This window comes from Labrus mixtus, chromosome 11 (assembly GCF_963584025.1).
Source record: "Labrus mixtus chromosome 11, fLabMix1.1, whole genome shotgun sequence".
In the NCBI taxonomy this organism is placed as follows: domain Eukaryota; kingdom Metazoa; phylum Chordata; class Actinopteri; order Labriformes; family Labridae; genus Labrus; species Labrus mixtus.
In genome coordinates this window covers 21,629,023-21,654,248 of record NC_083622.1, presented here as the reverse complement: position 1 = coordinate 21,654,248, position 25,226 = coordinate 21,629,023, and the positions used below count along the sequence as shown (strand labels likewise).

Here is a 25,226-nt window from a genome sequence, read left to right as displayed (position 1 = left end):
TGTTTAGAATGGTGGAGAGCTAAATGAGGTGACCTTACTGCAATCAGACAAGGGTGAGCATATTAGGATATGCATTAAAGCTGTAAGAGATCCACTTTACTGAAGGAGTGAACACAAACCCATAAGCTATAATGAATGTGCACAGCACGCACACAACAAAGATGCCACTCAAGCCAAAGCAAAGGCTTGGCTGATTATCATAAGACGGGCTTAATGCGTGCTCAGGCCTCCTTAGTGCGAAGATAGAATTATGTGCCATCCTGTTAACTAAACACAGACGGACCTCTGCGTTTCCTCCACAAAGGCAGACATAAAAGATGTCCAGCAGAGCACTGAGCTGTGAGGAGGGCTTGCAGGACAGCATGGCGGCTGATGGGCTCAGGCAGTGTGGTCAACGGTTTAATCTGAGAGAAATGAAGGGGATTTCTACAGCTCTGTATACAGCTTTCTCCGTCAGCCAAGGGAGATCAACACAGAGAAAAAAAATCCTGTGCAGGCTTCACTTTATATGTCAAACCGCAAATCCTTTTTAATAATATCCTTAAGAGGACATTGCTAGAGAGGCCAAAGAAAGAAGGCTCAAGCATAGGTAGGCAGGTCCACTGACAGTTTAGCACGGGCACGGTACATTCATTATCCTGTTAAACATGAGGCCTACAGCATGACATGGAGTTATGCATTAATGACACAGGGCTCTGTTTTAATGGCACAAACTAGCGTTGCGGCTAGGCCATGCGCATGAGGTCATGAGAGCGATCCAAGCATGTAGGCAAAGCCCGCCATGCGTAAAAGGTTGGGTGAAGAAGAATGTAAATTGGACATAAGTGGTTTGGGGATTGAGCACATCTCCGTGTCTTACCAGCAGCAGTGACCCTCAAGGGAAAATGCTCATGTAATAGAGAGGAAAGTATTTCTGCACTGGGCATGGAAATACCAGAAGTGCAGGCACATATTCCTTTCACCAAGAAATAACTCAAAATGTTAAGAGATGCTTGATAATGTCTTCATGTTACTATTAATTCTATTACTACTGGGCAATATGGCTATGTGCTGTATCAATATTAAAATCAGAGTCATGGTGTGAAGACAAAACAGCCCCCTGTAATTTAATACTAAACCCAAATTCTCTGACATAAGAACTAGACCACGAGGTCCGTAAAGCAGCTGTCCTGGAGCTTTGTGTCTTATCACTCATGATGGCCTCTATATATTAAAAGTTGAGCCTCTCTCAGGCCAATCGCAAATGCTAATCTTCTACGGTGGTTCAATGTTTAATCGAGCCTTTATTGTTACAACAACATGGCTCCTGCTTCATAAGCCATCAGAAAAATGATCTGCGTAAGTGGTAGTTCATATAATGTTGAAAAAAGTGTTGGTTTTTGTATCACACCACAAGTCTATGTATACGCTGAACTAGAAGCTATATTCATTGAGTGTTGGACCTAGCTTCTGTGTCGTTATCACCCTTGACCATATGTCACTTGTTTCGCAAATTGAAGGTTTGAGGCATAAGCATTTAAAAATGGTCTGCTGTTGCCAGGCTAGGCACACAAAGAAAGAGAAGCATTAGCTTAATACACAATTCGGGGTATTTTTCTGTTTTGCATGAGCATGCAAACTGCAATTAGCCTAAACTAATGTTAGCCTAAACTAATGTTAGCCTATACTTTCTTCAGCCTTGGCAAACATTATCCTGAATGAACTTTTTTTTTTTGGATTATTGAAAGGTGAAGACACAGACTGAGTTAGCAATCAGTCCTCATCCTACAAGTTTTTTTTCTTTTGTAATTTACGTATATAAGCAATTCTTTAAATGCTTTTTAACAATTGGGTGTTTAGTGTCAACCTTTTAGCTTACCTCATATTGTGTAATGAGGCCATTGGGCTCAACGGGCTCCTCCCATTTCAGGAAGATCATGTCATCCAGCGGGGTGAAGGTGAGTGACTCTGGTGCAATGCCTCCGGGAACTATAAGAAATTGTCAGAACAAACATTTGTAGGCAAAATTGAAGTGCTAATCCCCCAGCGAGCCTCGCCTGTCAACATCACAGAAGTGAATGTCACAGTGGCTCAGAACAATGCAGCACATGAGACACACAGCGAGCGACAGAGAGAGAGAGAGAGAGAACATCAGATAAGGGCACAGTTAATTCATGAACTGCATCTCTTATGTAACCACGACACAAAAGAGAAAGAAAAATATGAAGAATATTAAAATTTTATATCAATCTTCAGTGAAAGTTGAAAATATATTGATAAATAAATGAGTTTGTCAGACGCCTGCTAGTAAACTTGTTTTTTTGGAGTGGCAGTGAACGTACTGTGAATGCCTGAACATTCAATATCTGAATGTGTGAACTGATTTTTGGGCCGTTCTGTTGCAGCCTCAGTCCCTATGGTCTGTGTGAGCGCTGTACAGACAAAGACTGCTGTGAGATTCAGGCCTGAGGCTAAAGCAAGCCAGCCGAACAGCTGAGTCGACTGATATTTTAGAATTGAGTCAGTATCGAGGACAGAGCTGCTTATTAAGGCTTTTGGATGAAGTACTGATAATTGCTGTGCACTGTATCTATAGCTACATTTATCTTCAATACAAAAACTTTCTTCATCTTTTTTCTCTCTCTCTATATATATATATGTTTCACTTTACTGTAAATCTTGTTTGTTTTGATTTTTTTGGGGGGAGAATTGATTTCTCCCTCGGCCGGCATGCAGACGAAGAGATACAGCCCAAAGGAATCCTAGGAGATACGACGTAAGCACAAAATCCTTTCTCGGGGTTGCCAGAGTCTTAGATATAATGTTTTTCTTTTATGTAACTTTCATCAGAAAATGAAGGGGATCATTTGAAAAACGGATTCAGCCTCAGTCGGATGGTTAACCTTTCTGAAAGCGTATGTAAGCGAAGGACTGAGGAGCCGGAGGAAGCATTTCAAGTGTGTTGAATTTAGAAAAACGCAAAACAAATCCTGTAAAAGATGATAAAGTTACGTTTATTAGACAGTGTTTTGAGATGTGTTGATTTAACATTATGATACATTTTGAGGATGTATTATTATTTTATTTGATTTGTATTGAATTATTGTGTTTCTAAGCATGTGTCTACTCCATTGTCATCCTTGAGGCTGTGCATCATAAACTAAGAGTTGAATGTTTACTTACAGTTTATAGTTCTCCATAAAATGATAACCACATTGTCAAATGTTTATTTTTCATACTATCTATTTCTGGGACCTCCTCTGGAGACTTACTGTCCTCCTCTGTCTGGAAGGTGACCTCCCTGCCCTCTTTCTTCCCCTCCGGGTTGGCCAGTGACAGACGGACATAGATGCCGTGGTAGGGTGGCAGATCACGCAGCGTGAAGCGTGAGGCGTTGTGTTCCACTGCCAGGCATTCCCGCACCGTGGTGTTGTGGCCTCCGCCGCCTCCCGCCGTGGTGTAGCGGTAGCACAGGGATACTGAGTAGGTGTGGCAGCGTGTCAGGTTGAACGCCAAATTCTCCCATTGCAGGGACAGCTGCCTGGGCTGGATGTCTGTCGCCGTGAGGCCCCGCAATGCACGCATCGGCTCTGAGAGAAGGAAGAAAACATCAGACAGAAAGAAAAGGAGACCATTACGTGAGATCTACTGCCAAGAACCTGCAAAGTCATTTAAAAAGTACTGAAGCCTTTATTGTGAAATATTTCATATTGGACAAAGAGACAGAGTGACCCAGGACTACCCTTGCAGATTTCTACCTACTCCCCTCCTACATGCCTCCATTTTTCCCAATCACAACATGGAGGTCAACATTTTGCTGCCAGCACATCCCACCCACATCCCCCTTGGCGAAGCAGGGACTCATGCCAATTGTGCTAATTAATGGGACAGGCTGCGGGTTGCTGTCGCACTCCCACTAGTCCAAGCCTCTGTGTCGCAGAGAAAATGGACTATCCAGTAGTTCTACTTCTTTGCCCTCCGGTTTTATCCACACACACACACACACACACACACAACAAATGCCAGTGCCACACAAGGGCACTCACTTCCGCTGGTCACTTTTACTGCTGGGTCACCGCGATGGCCTGTCGCATATTTTTAGAAGACACCAAGTTAATTCTGGTCACTGCCAGGGTTAACCCTGACTTTCACTGACTCAGACCAAAGAACAACAGCTCTGTCTGTGATATCCAAAATGTAAGACACAGAGAGCCTCTGTACGCAGACACACAGAGCAGCCAGTGTGCGAGAGGACATCGGAAAACTGGAGAGAGGCTGAGTGAAACCAAGGACATCCTCAGCATCAATAGGGGCATTTATCAGCGGCCATTATTAACACAATCAATGCCTTTTTGTCAAGCAATATGCTACATAATGTATGATATGGCTTTATTCTTTTAATAGGACATGTTGAGTAATGGGCCAGGGAGGCAGGGAATGACAGTAGAGATATGGGGTACAGGGAGAGATCAGTGGAGTTTGAGGTCACTGGCCAAGGTCTTAATTTCTTCACTGACTCAAACCCTCAGTGGGTTTCACACAGCAGCACAGATTAAAGCAAGGGACTTAAATAAAGCGGATAATGCATGACTGAGCAGGGGCTAATGCACTAAAACAAGAATTATCTAAGAAAATGGATTTGTAAGGTGCTCCGTGGTTGTGCAAGGACACTCTGGCAAAAACATTTTCTGTATAAAATCATTACATAGGCCAATCGCTTCATGAATATCTCTATTTTAATCTAATTCCTACAAAATTTTCAACGCAGATTACTTAACATGCTAAGATTATAAGGCATGCCACATTTCTTATGCACTTAATACTGCCCTGTGTTAGAGCATTTCTTTTAAAGTGAGATTTTCTGACACTTCCAATTCATTCTGAAGGCCTCTGCAGTCACCAGCTTTCTCTTTTAATTTGCTGTCTGGCATCCGAGGCTTGATGGAAATATGACCCGAGCATTGATCTGAACCTCCATACTAATGTGGCGGCAGATAAATGGGTGGGCGCAGTAATCACAAAGTAGTAGACTGCACCCAGCGCGAAATGTTAATGTTCCATTGTTCAGTGTGACTGAGGATTGTCTTAATGGTGCAATTGATAGTCTGCACAGTCTGAGAGCTAAATAAAGAGAGGCATTTAACTGCTGAGTTGATGAAAGGGCCGCCAAAGAGGCCACAGTGTGCTCATTGTAGGTTTTTCTCAAAGTGGACATTTGTGCCAGCCCCTTCCCCTTGCCTCGTCTTATTTGTCAGGGTGCCACGAGCACCCACCCATTCTCCTGCAGCCTGTGGCTTGAAAGCTGCAGCCGCCCCAATGTGGCCTGAAGCCTAGAGCACCATGTTGATCCTTGGAGATTAGAATTCAGAGTGGATGTGACAAGTTCTGGTTTATTATCGCCCAGAAAAAGTGTGACATGGTAAAGCAGCAGGACAGAGCAGGGCTGTTTTAGATTGCATACATGCATGGACAGGATCTGGACTGACTTTGTCAGACGGAAAAACCTCATTTAGACAGACATGCAGGCCTGTACCAAAGTTAAACCGAAAACGCTAACATGCACAAATCCGAACACCCTGAATGTGATCATATAGGGGATTCTGGCCCAGAAAGAAAGATATGATAAACGACATGCCAGGAAAGGCAAATCACTTGTGCTCCTAATGTGGCTAATTTTAGTCATGCTCCAGTGTGAACAGAGCAGGAACATCATGACTAGAGGCTTTCCAGAAGGTTCAGTGACCCAGCAGCAGGTGGAAGCCCATTAACGTAGTTTGGGGACCACCTGCAGTACAAATGCTCGCCTCTCCTCTGTGATTTACTTGAGGGGCTTCAAGCTGTGCTAATGCACCGTGCTGATAATCACAGAAATGGCTCATCAAGCACACCTGGATGGCCATCAGAGCCAGACAGAGACCATGTTCACATTCACGGCCATTAGTTTTACAGCACCCGTATGAGAATGGCTCAGCCCTGCGAAGAGGTGTGTGCAATACTGTGTGCAATACTGTGTAGACAACTAGCCCACATGTTTGTGAAGGAGGGGAAATGTTCAGCATGACCACGGAAGAGTGAAATTAGTCAAGGTGGAAAGGCACGACTTCTGAAGGGGAAATTCACTTTTCTATCCGAGTCAAAATGTCCCTTCTTTTTATTTGATAGTTACCGCCTCCCTGAAATCACAACAACAACACCATGTATTTCCTTTTTCTTAAACCTAATTAGGCCAACAGCAGAGGAGGGTGGTAAGGGCTCAGTGTTGGAATGTGGGGTCAGGAGGGGAAATGTAGTCCAGATGGTTTGGAGGCGGGGTCAGGGAGATCTGGGAACCAGGTGGTGATTAGAGTCTCCTACATGGTCAGGACGGTGAAATAAAGCAGGTGGAGGTTTCCATTGTTACTGTTTGGTTTAAACTCAACTTATTCAGCTCCTTTTATACAAACATGTAGCCCACAGTGCTTCACATAGAGAATAATGGACTGAAATAAGAACACAAAATGATCATTAAAAAGAGAAAGCAGCAAACACATTTAAAAAACTCATTAGAAATGAATGATTAAAGTCTAGTTGAATGTTAAATAAATTAAAAAAAAACACTAGGGAAAAGGTGTTGTAAAATACAAAGATAAAAATTGTATCTCAGGTAATAAAATTACTCTGAATGAAAAGCTCCCTTGAACAGATAGGACTTTAATTTCCATTTAAACATACCTGCCATTTAGATATCAGAGACGCAGTAAGTCTTATAGTTTAGAGGTATGACAAAATAAAAGGCTCTCTCGACACATCTAGAAAATGTAAATAAAAGGAGGGGACCTTGAAAAAGATCTGAATAGACGTCTGAGTTAATTCATTTAAAGCTTTACAAACAAGTAAAATAAGCCTGGGCAGTGTTTTCCAGATTGTGGTTGTGTTATTGATTATTCCTTTTCTTTTGTCAATTGATGAAATGTCCCCTATATGCTAAGGCACGAGCTGTAACAAAACCATGCAGGACTCAATGCGAAAACAACAAAAACAATAAGTCAACCAGCAGAGAGTCACAGCTTTTCAGCAACCCAAAGGCAAACTCTAACGGACACGCTGACAAAATTAATTTCACCTATACTTCCCCTGAGTTGAACTAGTACTGCATCTAAATGCCCTGTTTAACAGCTCAGCAAACACAGCAGTATTACTTATCCCACACATGGTTGAACAAGCTAATGTCACAGTGGTTGAAATGTAAATACATCATTAAAGGCTGAGTTTAGTGACTTTCACAAACAGCGATACCAGCAACTCCGAAAGCAATTTTCCTATGCCATGGATCCTCTCTCGCTTCACCTCTCACACTTTCACTCTATTAATTTTTTTTACTGTTTCTCTCTCACGCTTTGAAAAACTATCCTCTCTCCCACACACACACTCCCATACCGAAGCCTTCTTTCTCTCAATACCGGCGTTGTTTTTTTTTTTTTTTTTTTTTTAACTTCTTTATTGTGAATTTCCTGCGTCTCTTGAGTCGGGGCGGGGCAAGCAGGGATTGGTGAGGGAAGGCCTGTGAGCTCAGTCTTGGTGCCTGATGAATGGGGGGTGTCTGTGGCTGTTGGGAGAGGAGCGTAGCTTTAATATGTCATTGGAGAGGGGGCTGGGGAAGCTCCAGTGAAGCCGGGGAGGGAAATATGTGAGGGATGGTGTGTGGCAGCAGGAGACTATTGGGCATAGTGAAGAGTGATGACCATGGAAGACACGAATCCACAGACCGCCTTTGGGTAACACAAAGCTCTCCATTTCATGTCACTGCTGCACACACACTGCAGATGTAGCCCGCAGTAATGACTGCCTGCATCTCTGTGTTTGCATCTGCAACAACACAGTGCTCTTTGGTCTATACACTGTGTGTGTTCATATATTATACAGTTAGCATGGGTGTGGCCCGCAGGTATTCTGATCAACTCCCCGGGTGTTCTGTGTCTGCACGCTGATGGATTACAGTGGTGGTTTGAGAAGACGGTAAAAAGTATGTAATCTGGTGAAATAAAAAACAAACCATAGGGGGTTGAAGCAGAAAAACCTTCACCTTAGAGGATGGATGAGAATTAAAAATGATGAATGTGAATGTGACTAATTTAAAGGGAAAGTGATGCATTTAGCTTCATTAATAGACGAAAACAGATAGCAGTGTGCGGAAGAAAGAATTAAAGAAGTATTAGCTATTTGTTTTAGACTTAAGACTTTTAATGAGCTTTTTATTGACTGATGTCAGACAATACAATAAATAAAAAAGTTGTATTTAATAATCAGGAACATAAAGAGAAGATTTAGGATAAATAATAGTTGAAAGGGCTACAAACTTCTAAATGTGTATTCATAAAGAACAAAAACAAACGGTCTGCTAAAAACAATTCCAAACAGAACCATCAAGTATTGAAGATATTAAAATCATGATAACTCAAAACTCTTACTCATATAATTTTCAAGACAAAACAAGACATTTGAGGACATCATCTTGCGCTTTATTTCACAGTTTTCTTAAGTTTATTGACAGCAGTTAGCTCAGTCTGTAGGGATTTAGGTTGGGAAACAAAGGGTCGCCGGTTCAAGTCCCGGTGCGGACCTAGTCTGGAAATTGGTAGCTGGAGAGAGGCCTGAGCACTAGCAAGTTGCCCCTAAGCAAGACACCGAACCCCCCCACCCCCCCCCCACCCCCCCAGCAACCGCCTCACTCTGTCCTCTCTCCGGTGAGTGCTTGTCTATAGGATCCTGTTTGTGCATCTGTGTATATTTCAGCATACAGTATGTGTGTGTGTAGCATGTTCAACAACAGTGTGTACATTTGAATTTCTCCTCAAAGGATTAATAAGTTTAACGAAACAGATATTAAGTCATTTTAACTTCATATAGTGTGTGTCATATTGTCCTGTCTTAACCACTGTCAGCTATAAATCCTTGTCCATTCATTGTGCTTTTCGTATTAAAATTCCCCCCCCCTACCAAGGCTAACTACTACAGTCAGCCAGCTGTTATCTTATTTTAGAAATGTCAAACCAATCCTGCCACGCTTGCAGCCAAAAAGTTTTCCTCTCAGTCTCCTTAGCTGCAGAGTTAAGAGCTGCCCCTGATAGCAAATGTGCCTTTTCTTCTGAGATAAGTGTATGCAGCGACTGAATCAAAACTTCTCCATCAGCTCCTCTCTGATTGAATTTTAGCAGATTATCGCGACAGATGCAGCCCTGTAATTGAAGACTCTCTTAAATGACGGTGCTTGGCTGTTGGGCATCTGGACTTTGAGCTGTGGAGCTTGAGAGTAATTTAAAAAGTGCAAGGGAGAAATAGTGTTATTTTAAATCTAGATTGAATATATAATAAAGCAATTTCAAAAATCACACAGCAGTATCCTGTAGCGTTTGTATTAAAAGACCATGTAGCACTGTATCACTTTAACAAGGGCTCTGGCTCGCTGTGTCACCTTAACAGTGCACATTGGCATTCCCTTAGAATAACATGTTTCCTTATGAGTCTGTCAGCTCGACTATCTCTGCCCAAACACAAAACCACAAAGCGGAAGAGAGCACTACAGGGTGTTTGAGCCTCTTATCTCGACAAACATTATGACCAATACATGGACATCATGGAAACGAATAAGGTGATAAGGTAAACAATACTCCATGAGTCAGCTTTAAACAAACAACATATGGATAAAAGCTGGCTGGTGGGTGGTGTGTTTTCAGCTTAACGCAGCAGCAGCAGCTACTGGCCAGTGAATAGCAGCTTGTATTTAGCACCTTCATGTTTAGAGTCAGGCGTTAAAACACACGGCACTGCTGTATGAATGAGTGTATATGCTGATGATGATAGCTATGTTTGTATTACACCTATCCGCATGTACACTTCGAGCGCCATCACCCAAAACAGCGTGGAATGATATGCTGCTATATTATCTACAAGTACACAACATTAGATCACATGAGGCTGTTGTTTTCCTACCAGAGGGTCTCACAAGATGAATCTGAGGGGTTCTGCAGGGATAGTTATACAAACCATTTTTATAGTTTTTTTCTGAGGTATCAGATTTTTTCTTTTGAAATATGTGATATTACAGACATGGTGTTTTTGCTAATTAATGTGTGACATCTCAGTGGTATGTCCCCCTTTTTATAAAAGGCCTATGAGTGTGACTCATTTTACACTAACACCACACCTGACAGAAAAATGCTTGATTTTATTTGCCAAAAAAAAAAAAAAAAAGGAACATCTGAATCAGAAGGCTGAATCTCACCTGCACACTTGGTCCTGCTCACAAGTGGGGGTCCAGGTGGTCCGGTTCCTCCCTCCCCAGGTCGAGTCAGCAGCACACTGATGTGGTACTCCGTGTCTGGATCCAGATGCCACAGCTTATAGGTGACCATGTTGACTCCGTGCACCTCTGACCATGGAGACTGGCTGGCGCGGTACTCAATCTCCTTCCTGATAATGGGGCCATCTCCCAGGATAGAGTTGGTGTTGAGCTGGATGATCAGGTAAGTGGAGCCGGCACGCAGCAGCTGTGGCGGCGCGATGGGGGACGGAGGTACTGTGAGAGGAAATGAAAAGCAGGGTTTTGTTTTTCTGTTCTCTTGCATCATGTTTTCATCAGTGAAAGCCTTTTCTGGCAGGCACGGTGCAATGCTGCACATATACTTTGGAGCTAAGGTGGTGGTGTTAATTTTATTAATTAGCTGTATCCAAAGAGATTACTCATTACATTAAAGCCCACTGGGTCTTAAATGAGTCCCTAGAGGAAGCAGGATGTGAGTAGGTCAAACTGTGTTCAAATAGCAGATTAGTCAAGGCTATTAAGAAGGCATTTACTGCCTCGCATACATTTGTGCAAACTAGTGAGTGGAGAAACAGCTGTGCACACGCTGCACTGAATGTGTATGATCTTTGGAACTGAAGGATTATTTGCCGTACATCATCCTCTCTAACTGAGTGTGCTGGCTTCAGAGCCGGCCACCCAATGACGAAAGAGTAGACTCTACATCACTCTCGGTAAAGATTGCCAAACCAAAGATTAATTCCAGAGCCCATCGGTCAAACGTCACTCACTGGCAGATCCAAGCGACTGAACAATTACACGGGCAGCAGTGTGAGGGAGGGAAGGGAATGCAAAAGAAACGAGGACAAAGCATGAGAAAAGATCAGAGTTAGATCTGTGGCTGTGACTAATCCTTCAATTCTGCAGAGGCGCCTCTCTCTTTTATGGCCCTCCTCTCTGTTGGCTTTCAACTTAACCAGAACCTCACCTCTACTCTGCAGAGCTTACTACTGCCAGGAGTTTGCCTGAAGCGGCCTATCATCTGCATCCATAATGACAGGTTAAATTTAAGTAACAGTGAGGCCTAATCTAAAACAACCCACTCATTTATTTCATAATTACATTCTCAGCCCTTTTTTTTTATCTCTTCATTAAGTTTGTTTATTTACAATGTCTTGTTCTCAGTATATTGTGACTTGCATTTTTCTTTGTTTCCCTCTGCATACGGAGTTATTCTCAAACTAAACATCGCTCTCAGAGCTACTTTCTGTTTAATTTAGGTTTTTGAGATTTATGCTTAATCAGTCTGCAAATCCCAGCGCAGACATCTTGGAATGTGCTCAGGATCACAATATAACAACCGTGGGGCCACAACAAAAGGCAGAGGCATACAATACCTTAAGGACAAAGATGGAAATGTTTTATTCATTAATTGGACGTATTGCTTTCCTCAATGGGCAATAAGGGGCTTCATCATGATTCCTGCATGGAATCTATGGTCTTGAAATGAGTGGATCCAACTCATTAAGGGGATGATTAGGCTCCTCTGAGCAGAGCATAGGGGGAGAGGGATTTATGAATGTCTCGTTAAGGACTTGTTCTCGGCTCCTCTTTAATAGATTATCGAGCTACAGCCAGTTGACGTGAACATGACTTACAGCCGGCCATCACGTCCACTCGAGGGGCAGAATGAGCTGTGCCAAAAATAACATCTTTGTCCTCATTATAAAAAAAAAAGAAGCAAAACCACAACCACGCAGATCAAATCATTCTTATTTTCTGAGAGTGTGAGCACACAAAATGGGATTTCATGGCCTTCTACAAAGCCATTTACTGTCTCCTCATCTACTGGCAACTGCTGGTGAGAGGGTTTAGTAATATTTGGGAAAGGGATTCCGTTTTGAACTGTAGCAATCAGCCTGTATCAAAATACATATCCGAAGCCACGCTTCAAATAAATAAAACAGATTTACTTCATGCTTAAATGCAAATAGACTAACAGTAAGCAGCCACGCCTGCAGCTTTCCGAGGAAATCACAGACACAGCTTAATGCTAACTACAGGGGGCTAACATTAGAGGCCATAAGCATGCCAATGCTGATGCTCAGAATGGATAATGGTTACCATGTTAATGATCTAACTTTACTGATTATGTAAGGCTTCTTATAAATCATAGGTTTTGAATTTTGTATCTATCAGTCTATCTACTTATCGATCTATGTTTTTGCCTCAAGGTTAAATGCTAACCACAACATGCTAATGCAGATGTTTAGTGGGTACATGTTTGGTATGCTTATCTAAGTTAAGTGTGTTAGCATGTTTGCATTAACTTGCACAGCATGTCAAATGGATACAGGACAAGCCTAAGAGTGAACAGCGATTCGAGCAGCTGTGACGCTCTCACAGAAAACGGTCTGTGGTACACTAAACCAGGCATGGGCACTTGTGGGAATCTGGACACTTAAGGTGATCTACACACGCAGGTGGTAGGTCCTTGTGCGCATGATGAACTATGATGCTGCCGATCCCACTGGTTATTATAGACTATTTCCTAAGTTCACCATCAAAGGATTTACTGCTTAAAATCACTAATAAGCACTTTACACAAAGTGCAGCTAAAGGTTACACGAAATTACCATCATTACCATTTTGACTGATATTTGGTTATAAAACTATACGTTGCAAAAACAAAATGTTTGAACCACTCACAGGAATATAGTAGTATTTAGGATTTATCTTCCAAAAACCATAAATGTCTTTCAAAAATTCATGGAAGTCCTCCCAACAGTAGGCTAGTTGGTACAGTATATTTTATCCTGGAACAAAGAGACGGACTGGCTTACCAGCTAAATAGCCGTCCCACCAACGCTGCTTTATTCCCAATATTGCTGAAACACATTTTTTCCCTGAGGTATACAGTAGAAGACAAGGAGATTTGGCATCCTTCACATCCTTCGTTCCCCTCCTCATCTTCCCTTTGCTCAGGGCAGGAGATTGTTATGCCATCAAACCCTCCCACAGCCATGTCATTACTGTGCTGTCAAAGCAGTGTCAGGCTGGGGGGCTGAAGTGAGTAATGGGAGTGAGGTCACCATCTGTGGTACATGATATGACAGGGTCTGCAGGAGTCCAAGTCAAGTGAGCATCTTTTTGACAGGGAGCTGAAGAGCCGAGTATTGCAGCCTATTTGACAACTGCAGCTCAGAAAACAACACATGTCGGGGAGACTGTCCTGTGCCGTCCTCGGAGCCTTCATGTGTGTGGAGCAACCATGTAATTTGTGATCGCGGAGTAATAGGGGAATCAATTTCAAATAGGTGTCTGCGATTTCCTCCATCATGCACAAATAATATCCTGTGGGTCATTTGAAATGTGTTCACACTCGTGGCTATCACTGCCTGTTAGGATCAATTTCATTTTCAGTTCCTCTTTAAATCAGACGCAGTAATCTACTGAGACCGAGAAGAGCAGAAAATCCTGTTATTATACAAACAGCAGGGAAACTGGTGGCTGGGAACAAGCAAACCCAAGAGAGATACTAAAAGACAACAATAAGAGAAGAGGAAAAGAGAGTGTTTACCTTTGACTACGAGTTCAGCGAAGTTTGAGACCCCGGAGCCCCTGGGGGACTGAGTGACACAGCGGTAAAGGTCTTGATCTGTTCGCTGGACGCTGTCTAGCTGGAAGGATACCACAAAGCGCCAGTGACTCAAGTGCTTGACGGATGCTGCCGTTAAAATGTCCCCATTGTGTCTCTGGAAGGCAAGAAAGGACAGGGTCAGAGAAAACAGGACGGGTCATCGTGTTCCTCTCTCCCCCACACAAACACAGGTACATGTCATCTCAAACCCTGTTTGATGTGCAACAGCCACACAGGACTTGCACAGGTCACTGATTCAAATACACTCACAGTTATATATAATAAAAAAAAAGACAGTTTAAAGCAGCAGAGGCCAAGATGTGACTGTTACTAAAGTTCCTGGTATAAGTCAAAGGTCACATATTATTCTTCTCTTCAGACAGTTTCAATAAGTCTCAGAGCTCCTCACAACATGTCTGTGAAGTTCATGGTTAAAAACAAATCCACTCTGGTCCTGTATTTGATCATGCCTAATAACCCCTCTGTTTCAGGGGGTTGGAGCCTTGGCTTTCTTGCTCAATTGTTAACGGAGAGAAGGCAGACTCAGAGGGCAGAACAAACACCTAGCTGTGGGAGTGTCACCCACCTGGGGGAGGGGTTACTGCCCGTTATGATGTCATGAACTGAAAATCTCCGTGGTTAAGCACCTTTTCTGAAAAGTGGAGCAGGCAAAAGACGGAGAGGATGAACTTTTCTCATAGTTGGGGCGTTTGTAAACCGATTAAGGACACATAATCGTGTTAGAAAAACATGGTGAAGTGTATTTTGCCCAATATGTGACCTTTAAGCTTTCAAACCCTAGATCCTACACTTCCCATGATGCAACCTTCAGGATCCTCATTAGTTTGCCCATGGTAATAAACATCACTGAAACTTCATAACCCCAGTTTGTAATCAACAAACAGTGTTTTCTTGAGTGAGAAACAGATACATTAAACATACAGATACAGATACATTAAACATACAGATACAGATACATTAAACATACAGATACATTAAACATACAGCTACAGATACATTAAACATACAGATACAGATACATTAAACATACAGATACAGATACATTAAACATACAGATACATTAAACATACAGCTACAGATACATTAAACATACAGATACAGATACATTAAACATACAGATACATTAAACATACAGATACATTAAACATACAGCTACAGATACATTAAACATACAGATACATTAAACATACAGCTACAGATACATTAAACATACAGATACAGATACATTAAACATACAGATACATTAAACATACAGATACAGATACATTGTACATTAAACTTTAAAAAAAAAGTCACCCTTGATCAGCCTGATCTATCAAAGAATGAACATACAGTATTGATTAACCTGATGTGTGTTTTAGGAGTGTAAGATGATAAGGATTTAGTTGTAAGGCTGGCAATCTTTGGGTGTCTCATGATTCAATTTTGATTTTGATTCTTGGGGTCACAATTTGATTCAGAATCTATTTTCGATTCAAAACGATTCTGGATTCATCGATCATTGGATTCAAAGTCTAGTTTTTGAATGAGTACATACTTCAGGATCTACTCCGGTCATCAGTGAGACTGGCTGCATTTCTTGCTGCTCTATTTGGCATTCTACTGAGTTAAAGGGTTAGCCTTAGCACTAAGCAGGGAGTGACTGATTAGCCAAAAAAAACATAGTTTTTGGAAGTTATGAATCTATTTAAAATCTCAGAAGATAAGAATATTGATTTTTTTTTTAAATGTAATTTTTTTTATCCCACATCAATTTAGTTGTTTAAAGTTCTGCTAAATTAAAGTCAATCATTTTTCTACTAGACTGATCCCCAGAATCGAATTAAATGAGTTTTCAAATGTTTCATATTTCTTTCTGTCACATTTACTGGTTTACTTTCCTCCTTTAAAATAACTTCATCGTTTAAATACTTTGACTACATTAGCTCTGTTGTAGAACACAGTCGTAATATAACTAAGAAGTCGTTATGTTAAAGTTATTAGTGTTTTTATTATAAGGTGCACACACAGACCAACCTCCCCCACAAACACACACATAAACACTCATTATCTACATTTGCTCTTGTAAGCAGTTATTGCCCAGTGAGCTCCTGGAACACACAAAGCTAATAATGTAAAGAAACCCACTTTAATTATTGAAATCTGGGTCATTTTTTATTAGAGCTTTGAGATTTCAAAGGAGGATTGTCCGTCTGTGTGCAGTTTAATTAGGATAACGGGAGCATTTCTCTGATTCAATCACGCAATACGACAATCAGACGTGTTTTCATAAAAACAAATGGAATCTTGTTAAAATAATAGTGATTATGGGGGTAATACATGTAATAAGAGTTGTCCCTTAATGAAGCCCATCTACAACCTCAGTCCTCTGTGTGCAATGTTATTGAACCAAAACATTTCACTGCTCAGCAGTTAGAACTGGGAGGCAGATGGGCTTTAATGCATTAAGGTTTAATCAGTGGAGGAAACAAGGCTCATTGCTGAGAGGAAACATGTTGACTTGTTTTGGTGGAAAAACAATAAAGAAGAAGAAGTAGCAATGGTTGTGAGCTCTCTGCTTGTTTTAGCATAAAGCATGTCTCAAAGCAGAAACCGAACATAAACAAAAGTGAGTTGGGGCAGAAAGTGAGAAACAGAGGGAGGTAGTCATATTGAAAACAGAGTGCCGTTTGCATGAATGTTGCATGATGCACCTCGCTGTTGCACCATGAGACACATTTCTCACATTGTTACACCCCATTAAAACCACGAGCATCCGTCAACTCTGCGGAGTCTCGACAAAACACATTGAATCCAACAGTTTTTTTTCATGTTTTCAGGCCGTTCTCTTTGTGTGAAATAGTGAACATTAAACTTCATACTCATCCTTCTTTCGCTGTACGTTACACAGATACACAGAATCTAAATCACGGACGTATTTCACTGACTAACAGGGAGACCTTTGGTTTGTGTTCAGCTCCTGTTGGACTTCTGATTTGGACCTTCAAAAAACCCACAGACCACACAAACCTCATGCAGGGCCTTTGCAAACAAACACATAAACACACACCCGCTAGTTAGGGTTAAGCAGGCAACAAATCTTGTGACCGCAATGACAGAAAAAAAAAATCTCAATTATACATTACGCTCCTACATCCACTGAGCGTATTTCATTCTGACGAGCATGTGGACTGCAGCGTGCAGGGTTAAATCAGGATAGATCAAATAAAAGTGAGGTGGCTTCGTGTAACGTAAACAATCTGGCTGCGGCTAATTGGCGAGGAAACGACAAAAGGGTCTGTTAATCAGGTGGGCGTGTGCAGCCAAGATGTTGCTGCAGCTGGTACAGCAGAAACAATGAACACGGAAGGACACAACAACAGAAAGCAAGAATGATACGAGGACATGCTGACAAAAGAGCTCAGACTGACACGTGTGCGACGGACAGAGAGACGGCAAAGAGGGCAGTTAAAGGTAGAGGAGAGCCATTCTAATGGCCGGGGGAGCTCATTACAGCAGACGCCTGTGTGGTTATGCCAGCTAATTACCCAAACAATTTGTCTTCATCTTCGTGTTGTGACCAAATGGCTGGTTTGATAAAGAATGCAGAGAGGTGGGAGTGAGGAGGCTTCAATTACATAAATCACAGATCTCTCTACTTTCAAACCAAACAGAATGTTTACCTAAGGTTAACCATGATTAACTCTGGCTGGCTGTAGTGGGAGGTACGATGTTGGCAAGAAGCAGCGAAAGTGTGGCTGCGCATTGTAATTTCCACAATGAGAAGAAAAGAAAAAAAGCCTTGGTACTTTAATCAAGGCCACAAAGAGAGTGGGGATCTTAAGTCCCCCATTATTCCCTGTAGAGGTAAGGACTGTATGACCCATCTGACCTTCACAGAAAAAAAAAGCCATTCTAGATAAAAAAAAAAATAAAAGCACAGACCATGATCTGAATACAAACAGGAAGCAGCGAGGAAAGCAGAGAACACTATGATCTTTTAAGTAGTGTTACTTTACATAGGCAGTGAAGTGAGGAGGCGCAAAGGCCTTGATGGCCTTGACAGCGTTAGAACTGCCTCTGCTATCTTTATTTAAGCACAAACACGTCTGGGACACGGATTGATTCAACAACACAATAAACTGTGTTGCACTGATTCTGAGGTAACACACTGCGCTTATAATGCAGTAATACATTGAGTTGAGTTACAATTTGTTGGAATATCGAAATCAAAAATGGCTCCAGTTAATGATTGCTCTGAAGAACAGTATCAGTGTCAGTCATCAAAAAACTACACAGAGATGTGAAACTGGAACAAAGACATAAAACGGAAACAACGAGACACAAAATGACAAAAGTCACAAATGCTCAAAAGAGGATCAGCTGCTTCAAAGAGATACAAAACCCCCACAAATACCGCAAAACAGATGCAAAAACAACATGAAAGAAATGTTAAACAGTACAAAGCAACACAAAATGAGAGAAAGAAGTCACTAATGAGATGTTAAAAGGATAAGCACTGCAGTTCAAAGTGATGCAAATAACAGCAAATACATGATTTTTAAAAATGCAGAAGAACAACAAAACTACAGAAAGTGATCATCTTGTCTCTGGGTGATTTTTGAAGTTTATAAAAGACTTTTAGACATCTGAACCCAGGAGGTCCACTGCCTCATTATCTGGCCATGACCTGAAGTACTTCTCAAAGATGGAGGATTGAGCACAGAAAGCAGTTTGTCTTTTGTACTATTGACTGTCCCGGAGGTAAAAATATCCACGTATCAAAGTCAGACACACAGGTTACTTTAGCTCTAAAGTCCACCATTGAAGCACTGACCTCCAGCAGGAACTTCTCCGCCTCTGAAGCTCTTCCAGCAGCAACACATTGGAAGGTAGCATTCTGCCCCGCATTGACCTCCTCATCTCCGAGCCTGGAGAAGTGCGGCGCTTTATCTAAAGAGGCAGAAACATAAAGAGGAAAGCAATGAATCTAAAAAAATCCATTACCTTTCAGCTGTTCACAATGTCAATAAGGCACACGGCACCATTATATCAAGGCTTTACATTAACAGGAATGTTAGGCATATTGGTTTGAGAGAACAGCTGGCTTTGTCCTGTGTGTGCTCATATTTAATTCATTATCACAAATGCAATGACAAACCTAAAGCGACTGAGAATTTGTAAAGTACGAATCAACTCCAAAAACTTTCTTTTACACCTTTTTCAATTCTACTTTTTCATTTTTTGTTCCATCGATGCAAAACAATACATATACACTGATTTTATATTTAATTTCATAATGTTTCTTCCACTTCTTTTCAACTTCTTGTTGACAGCTTTGAACAGTTTAAAATAATGATCTTAAGAATGTAGCTGCAAAACGGAAAATAGCTAAATCAGAAAGAGGAAAAAGGTTGACAAAAAAAATCATTGTGTTTCTTTTCTTCTTATTCTTTTGGCCTTGTTTTCATGTGTTTCAGATGTATTAACAGCGTAGGAAAGAGGTTGTTGTATCTATCCTTTCAACGTGCAGAGTCTTTACAGCCCACAGAAATGTATGTGAACAGGAATGTTGAATATTAATGCAATATTATTTAACATAAGATTAAATAAGTCAGACTATAATGTGTGGGCAGTGATGATTCTAGAGTCTACTGGGTACCTAGGCAAGAAATAATTGGGGGCCCTACAACCCGCATTTATCACCATCATGTCTGCCATGCTTACTCCTTCCTCTTAATGTCATGTTTCTGATTTCTCTATGAATTCCTTTCACTGAAAAACTTTGGTTTTCACAGCAATAAGCCAACGAGAGTAAGTGCTGTCAGATGGGGCACCCTTAGGGAGGTTTCCTACTGTCATTGCTAAATTTGCACATTTTGGGCCACTGCTGTGGTTTAAGGTTTGTCAGCCCTCAGGGGCCCCCTATCAGTCTGGGGCCCCAAGCCGTTGCCTGCCTGCCTTGCCTGTTGACAAGCAGCGCCTCTGCGTGTGTGTTTTTATTTTTTTAACATAAAGTGTAGATTAGTTTGTAAACATATGTGTTAAAAGGGTCATTCAGTAGCCATTACCATAGACCCAAATAACATCAGATTAGAGGCAATCTATAAATGAGCCAACTGTGGGAGTGAATCTGTGTGAGAAAAGCCTCAGAGTGAGCATCAGTCCTCCACATTTTGACTAATAATGTCCCAGCATGCTGTGCGGAGATACAAATGAGTCAGTGTGTGGGAGTAGCCCTCTCACCCAACTCTGTGATTAACAATAGAGAAGTGAGATCCAGACCCCTGCAGAGTGAAATCACTGGGTAAACGCCAGCAGCACTGTCTGCCATCTCTGAGAAATGGGGTAGGAGAAGTCCACATGTCACTCAGGATGATTGACGGGGAGACATGGCAGAGCGGCAGTGAAGCTGAAGCTTCGGGGAGAGGCAAATGTTTTGGTCTCATGCATCCCCTGCTTGGTTTTGTGCTGCTATCTAGCAGAATGGGGAGATGACAATTTGTTGAGCTTGTTTGTGTACAGTAGTAAGAGGAGACTGTTCACATCTGTACCCCGCAGGCGGCCATGTTTCCTTTGAGTGACTCTCCCTCCTAAGGTTAATTCATAATTCATGCCTGAGAGCCGAACATAAACAAACACGGTAATGAGTGTGAACGGAAGAAAGGGGAAAAAAAACTCCATTTGGCAAGAGCTCTGGTGTAATACAGCTAAATGTGTCAGATCTTATCCTCAGGACTCTTTAGAGTGATAAATATTTCATTAGGGCGCATTTCTGCTTCCAAAGTCAAAGACTACGTCTCAGGAGAATAAAACTAAAATGTCCACAGTGCTTTATCAAGAATTTACAAAACGTGTTATGCTCATATTTTATTTTATTTCTTTCCACTATGTGACACTTTCCCTCCGGTTTTCACTCCTTTCCCTGCCCTGTCGCTGCCAAGTAGTGCAGGCTGGCAGTGTGCCACATCATAAGGCATGCTCAGGTCTTGATGAGAGTCTTAATTATTTAATGGCCACAGTGGGAGCATTCAGAGGATGCCATCTGCTGTTTTAGGGAAAAAACATGGTGGCTGACTGGGCGGTGTGCATGCAGTAGGGTTAAATACCAAACTTAACATTGCAAGTGTTGTCTATAACACAACATGTCTGAATAGTCAGCCTACAAACAATGCAAGGGTGGATAGCTCAAATGCTATTACAATGTCTGACATCTCGTTGGAATTTAAAAAAAATAAGAGTATCTGATGAATCAGTGTCATTCACTACTTCTTGATTGCTTAAAAACTGAAGACATATAACATCTGGCCATATTTCAACTTAAAACAACCGTTTTGCTAACCTGTTGGCTGAGCACAGAAAGCTACAGACATTAGCATTCAGCCACTTACTGGCTAATATGACCAAAAGCTAGGAAGTGGCTGAAAGTTAATATTGATTGTAACTTTACACAAAACAATACAACAAGCATTTCTATATAATACAAAGTGATGGTTCACTTCATTATCAACATTATGTTTGTTGGAACTTCTAATAAAACGCAAAGTAATTAAGGGAGCAGTTGAATGCTTGTGTTAGCTGTTGTCTAAAAGTAGCTAACAGCTTATCTTATATGCTATTTAACTTTGCTCGACGTCCCTCTGGATTTTCACTTTCAATTCTCTTTTCAGTATCTTGTAAATCAGGACACAGTGAAATTATTTACATTCCTCAGTTACCCTAAAACTTACAACCTGAAACACAGACAACGGACATTAAAATAGCATTTTAGTTTTACCCTGATTATGATGTCAGAGATGATAGAGGGATATATAAGTATTGACAGTGAGAAAACATTACATCCCCATGAGATCAAAAATAGCCCTCTAAGCTTGAGTCAGCTATATGAGTCACTTAGAATAGTGTGAACATGGCTGTTAAATGTGCTACTAGCACTTGTGTTCAGCAGTGGGTCATACAGGGAGTGAAAGTGTCACAGAGAGAGTTTGTCCAGGTATTGAGCTCATGGGGCTTACTGAATATGTTTTACACATGGTCCTCAGGGGCTGACAACACACTGCACTGCTACTCCCACTTTTACACCACTGACACAAAAAGCCCCTGCTGCAGGAAGCTGTCGCTAAAACTAAAAAAAAACCTAAAGAGAAGGCATTTTCATAGCGCTTTGAACTGTAGCACTGGTATGGAAAAAGGAACCTCTGTACAGTGTTAGTAAGGACAAAATCTACACCACATGTCAGGTCAAGCCAAAGATCATGAGTGTGTAGAAGCCTTTCAAAAAACAATTCAAGGTTTACCAAATTAACAAATGCATTTGGTTGTCAAACGGGGCAGGATGACAGGATGGCAGGACGGCAGGATGGCAGGTGGAAGGAAGTGTTGGCATTAGGTGTCACAGTGTTTTAACAGCTCTGCTGCTGTTGCAGGGCGCTCCAGGACGACGTGCAACACCAATATGAAAGCTTGATCAGCCATTTCTTCTCTCCTCTTACATACAAGTACATCTCCCACCCAAACCACTAAACCCTATTTGTCTTCCAGCACCTCCTGTAATTGCAATTCATTATCAGAAGTGGCACTTACAGCAGGGATAGTTGAGCACCATGATGTCATCTAAGGCGATGTAGCCGTGCCTCTCCCTGGAAACCGTTGCCTCAATCAGTACCTGCAAAAAAGCAAACACATATTCAGATTAATCAGATTTAATTCAACAATTACAGCAAATCAAGCTTACACTTGTGGCTAACCTACTGCTCTCAGCGCTGAAGCAAAAAGGCGTTTTCATAATGAACATGAAGAGCTGCATACATTCTGCTGCTCTTGTCCCCCTCTCAGAGACAGGCACATTAATTACAAACTACTCCATCGCCACGTTGTTCCACATCTGCTGACCCAAAACAAAAAGCCAGAAAGTGATATAAATAGGGAAAGACGGAAGCATAAAAATAAAGAGGTGGATAAGTATTGTTACAGTCCGCAGGGCCAGGTGAAATAATAGCTTCATCAGAAGGCACAAAATGTGGTGCCTGAGTCATGAGCTCTTTTCTAAATTCAGGATGCAGGCTGCTGTGAAGCCGTAAGAGCAGATAATACAGCTTGTACAGCGCCACGAGACTCAGGGGAGGACAAAGCTCCATACTGTCCTGTAGACAATAAGCTGGATGAGCAGCAGGCTCTCATGAAACCTAATCAATATCAAATCACCATCCTCAGGAAAAGTGAAGGAGTTATGAGACACAGGGGTGATGTTTGTTTTTCGCTGCAGCAAGGACAGTCCTCCATCGGCACGTTTGATCGAAGGCCAGCTATGAGTTATTGTTTCTCATAATCCTCCGACCAAATGATTACAACAGGGCTCCCAACAATGGGTCTGGAGTTTTACTGAGGAGGCCACACACTCTCACAAACACACACACACACACACACACACACACACACACACACACACACACACACACACACACACACAAACCAGCTATACCTTGTATCATTCAAGATACTTCGAATGTGTCTGATGTCTGTGTTTACACAGAGTGGAACTCATTTTTCCCCAAAGTCAGGACTGGTAAAACATATTTCTGCTACTACCTTGATGTTGAGTTGCACTGTTTAGAAAAACATAGACAAAGATCTCTGCACGCCTGAATGCATGGCGTGTGCGTCGGAGGAGGGTAAAACTGAATAATGACAGCAAGCAGACATCAACATGTACATGTAAATGTCTGCTTGTTGCCATTATGCCTGAAGAAGGTCGGTTAGACCGAGACGCTGTACGATCTGATAAACACAGCACAAAGACAGTGTGCAGGAGCCTTGCTCGTTTCCTTTAGTTACAACGTTTTAAATTCATTATTTCATGTGAAATTTAATGACATTAATAAACTTCAGAGTACCTTTAGCTCCAACATGTTACCTTAGGTTAACTTTCTATGCACAAATGACTGAACATAGATCAGTACGACATCAAGATAATCCCTCCCAACACACTCAGTTTGTGTTATCACACCTAATATAAGAGCTACAACAACATCTCATGACCTCTGGCCCAAAAACCTTCTTTCCAGAGTCAGCAGGACAGAGATAGTCCACCTCCACTTGGGAAGGAAGACGAGTGATTTAAGCAACAATTGGTGTGACAACCACCCCGGTCATGCACCACCCCCTAAAGGCACCTACGTCGACACTTCATGATGGGATGTGAGGAGATTGGGGTTAAATAAAAATCTCCTGACAGAAAGCTAGGTGTGCCGAGAGGGGAGAGAGGGGAGACCAGGGGCAGACAGAAGTGGATGGAAAAGTTAAAAAGGGAAAGCAGGAGGAAAGGTGCGGGGCTGCTGGGTCTCAGTATTGGAGGGTGACACAGCTCTGAATGAAGCTGGCTTCTCTCCTCCGGCTAACAGAAGGACACTGAGGCTGAATCTCCTTCTGCCAGAGTCGATTTTTCTGTTTGTTTCAAGACACAGCTGGAACCAGAGCTGGAAGATGCTGCTTCTTTTTTTTTTTTTTTTTTAAAGGGATAATAACATTTCCTGTTTTCATCATTCCCACTTTCTGCCCTATTTCAGGAGGTATATTTACTTTGAAGCCTGTTCCAGATCCTTCTGTCTCATTTCACTCTTTCAGTGTTGCGTCGTCTTTCTCTATTTCTACCACTGTTTGTAGTTTTTCTCTTCCTCCCCTCCCTCCTAGTGTGCACCTGCATAAACATACAATATTTACAGCAGTAATTAAGGCACAAGATGCTCCAATATGTAGACCTGAATTAACCGTGTTAGCACACACTAGCAATTTAGTTTGGCTCACATCAAAATTAGCCAGAAACACTGATTAGGCTTAATGGTTAAAAATGTCTTTGTAGGCCTGATTGGAGGTGTTATTACTCTCTGCTGCTCTAAAGCATTCAATAACAGATTGATTACTGGTTAATCTGCAGTCTTCTTAGCCATTAGGGTAGGAGGTTATTAAGAGGGAGACATTCAGAGCATTTATTTCAATAAACAACCTTCCCAGATTTTTACTGAAAGCCACTTTCCCAATGAAGCTGCCCGTCTGCCCAAACTTTATTCTAATGAACGGCCGTTTTACTTCCATGAAATTAAAATGCAGGAATCATCTCCTGAAAAAAAGTTAAAGTGTGACGTGCAGCGATTTATGACTGATATAAAATGCACATTAAGAGAACATATTACATTACCCTGTAAAAATGGCTTTTAGAGGAAATTGTAATGTATACAAATCAGGAGACGATTTATCCAGCTCCATAAAGCAGCTTTTACCTTCCTCCACTCCAGGGGAGGGGGGAGACACCATTAGGCACAGAGGGCTTTC

The 25,226-nt window shown here is 41.7% G+C and overlaps 1 protein-coding gene across 7 annotated transcripts in view; it reads right to left on the bottom strand.

Annotated features, from left to right (window-relative positions):
* The window catches only part of ptprub (protein tyrosine phosphatase receptor type Ub), a 154,144-nt gene that overhangs the window by 44,736 nt on the left and 84,182 nt on the right, over positions 1 to 25,226 (bottom strand). For all 7 annotated transcript variants that reach the window (XM_061050887.1, XM_061050889.1, XM_061050891.1 and 4 more), the window contains exons 4-9: positions 22,482 to 22,563; positions 18,736 to 18,851; positions 13,839 to 14,013; positions 10,241 to 10,534; positions 3,252 to 3,569; positions 1,859 to 1,968 (exon numbers count right to left, since the gene is read on the bottom strand). In XM_061050887.1, coding sequence (XP_060906870.1) covers positions 1,859 to 1,968; positions 3,252 to 3,569; positions 10,241 to 10,534; positions 13,839 to 14,013; positions 18,736 to 18,851; positions 22,482 to 22,563 — 1,095 coding nt within the window. The remainder of the gene's footprint in view (positions 1 to 1,858; positions 1,969 to 3,251; positions 3,570 to 10,240; positions 10,535 to 13,838; positions 14,014 to 18,735; positions 18,852 to 22,481; positions 22,564 to 25,226) is intronic.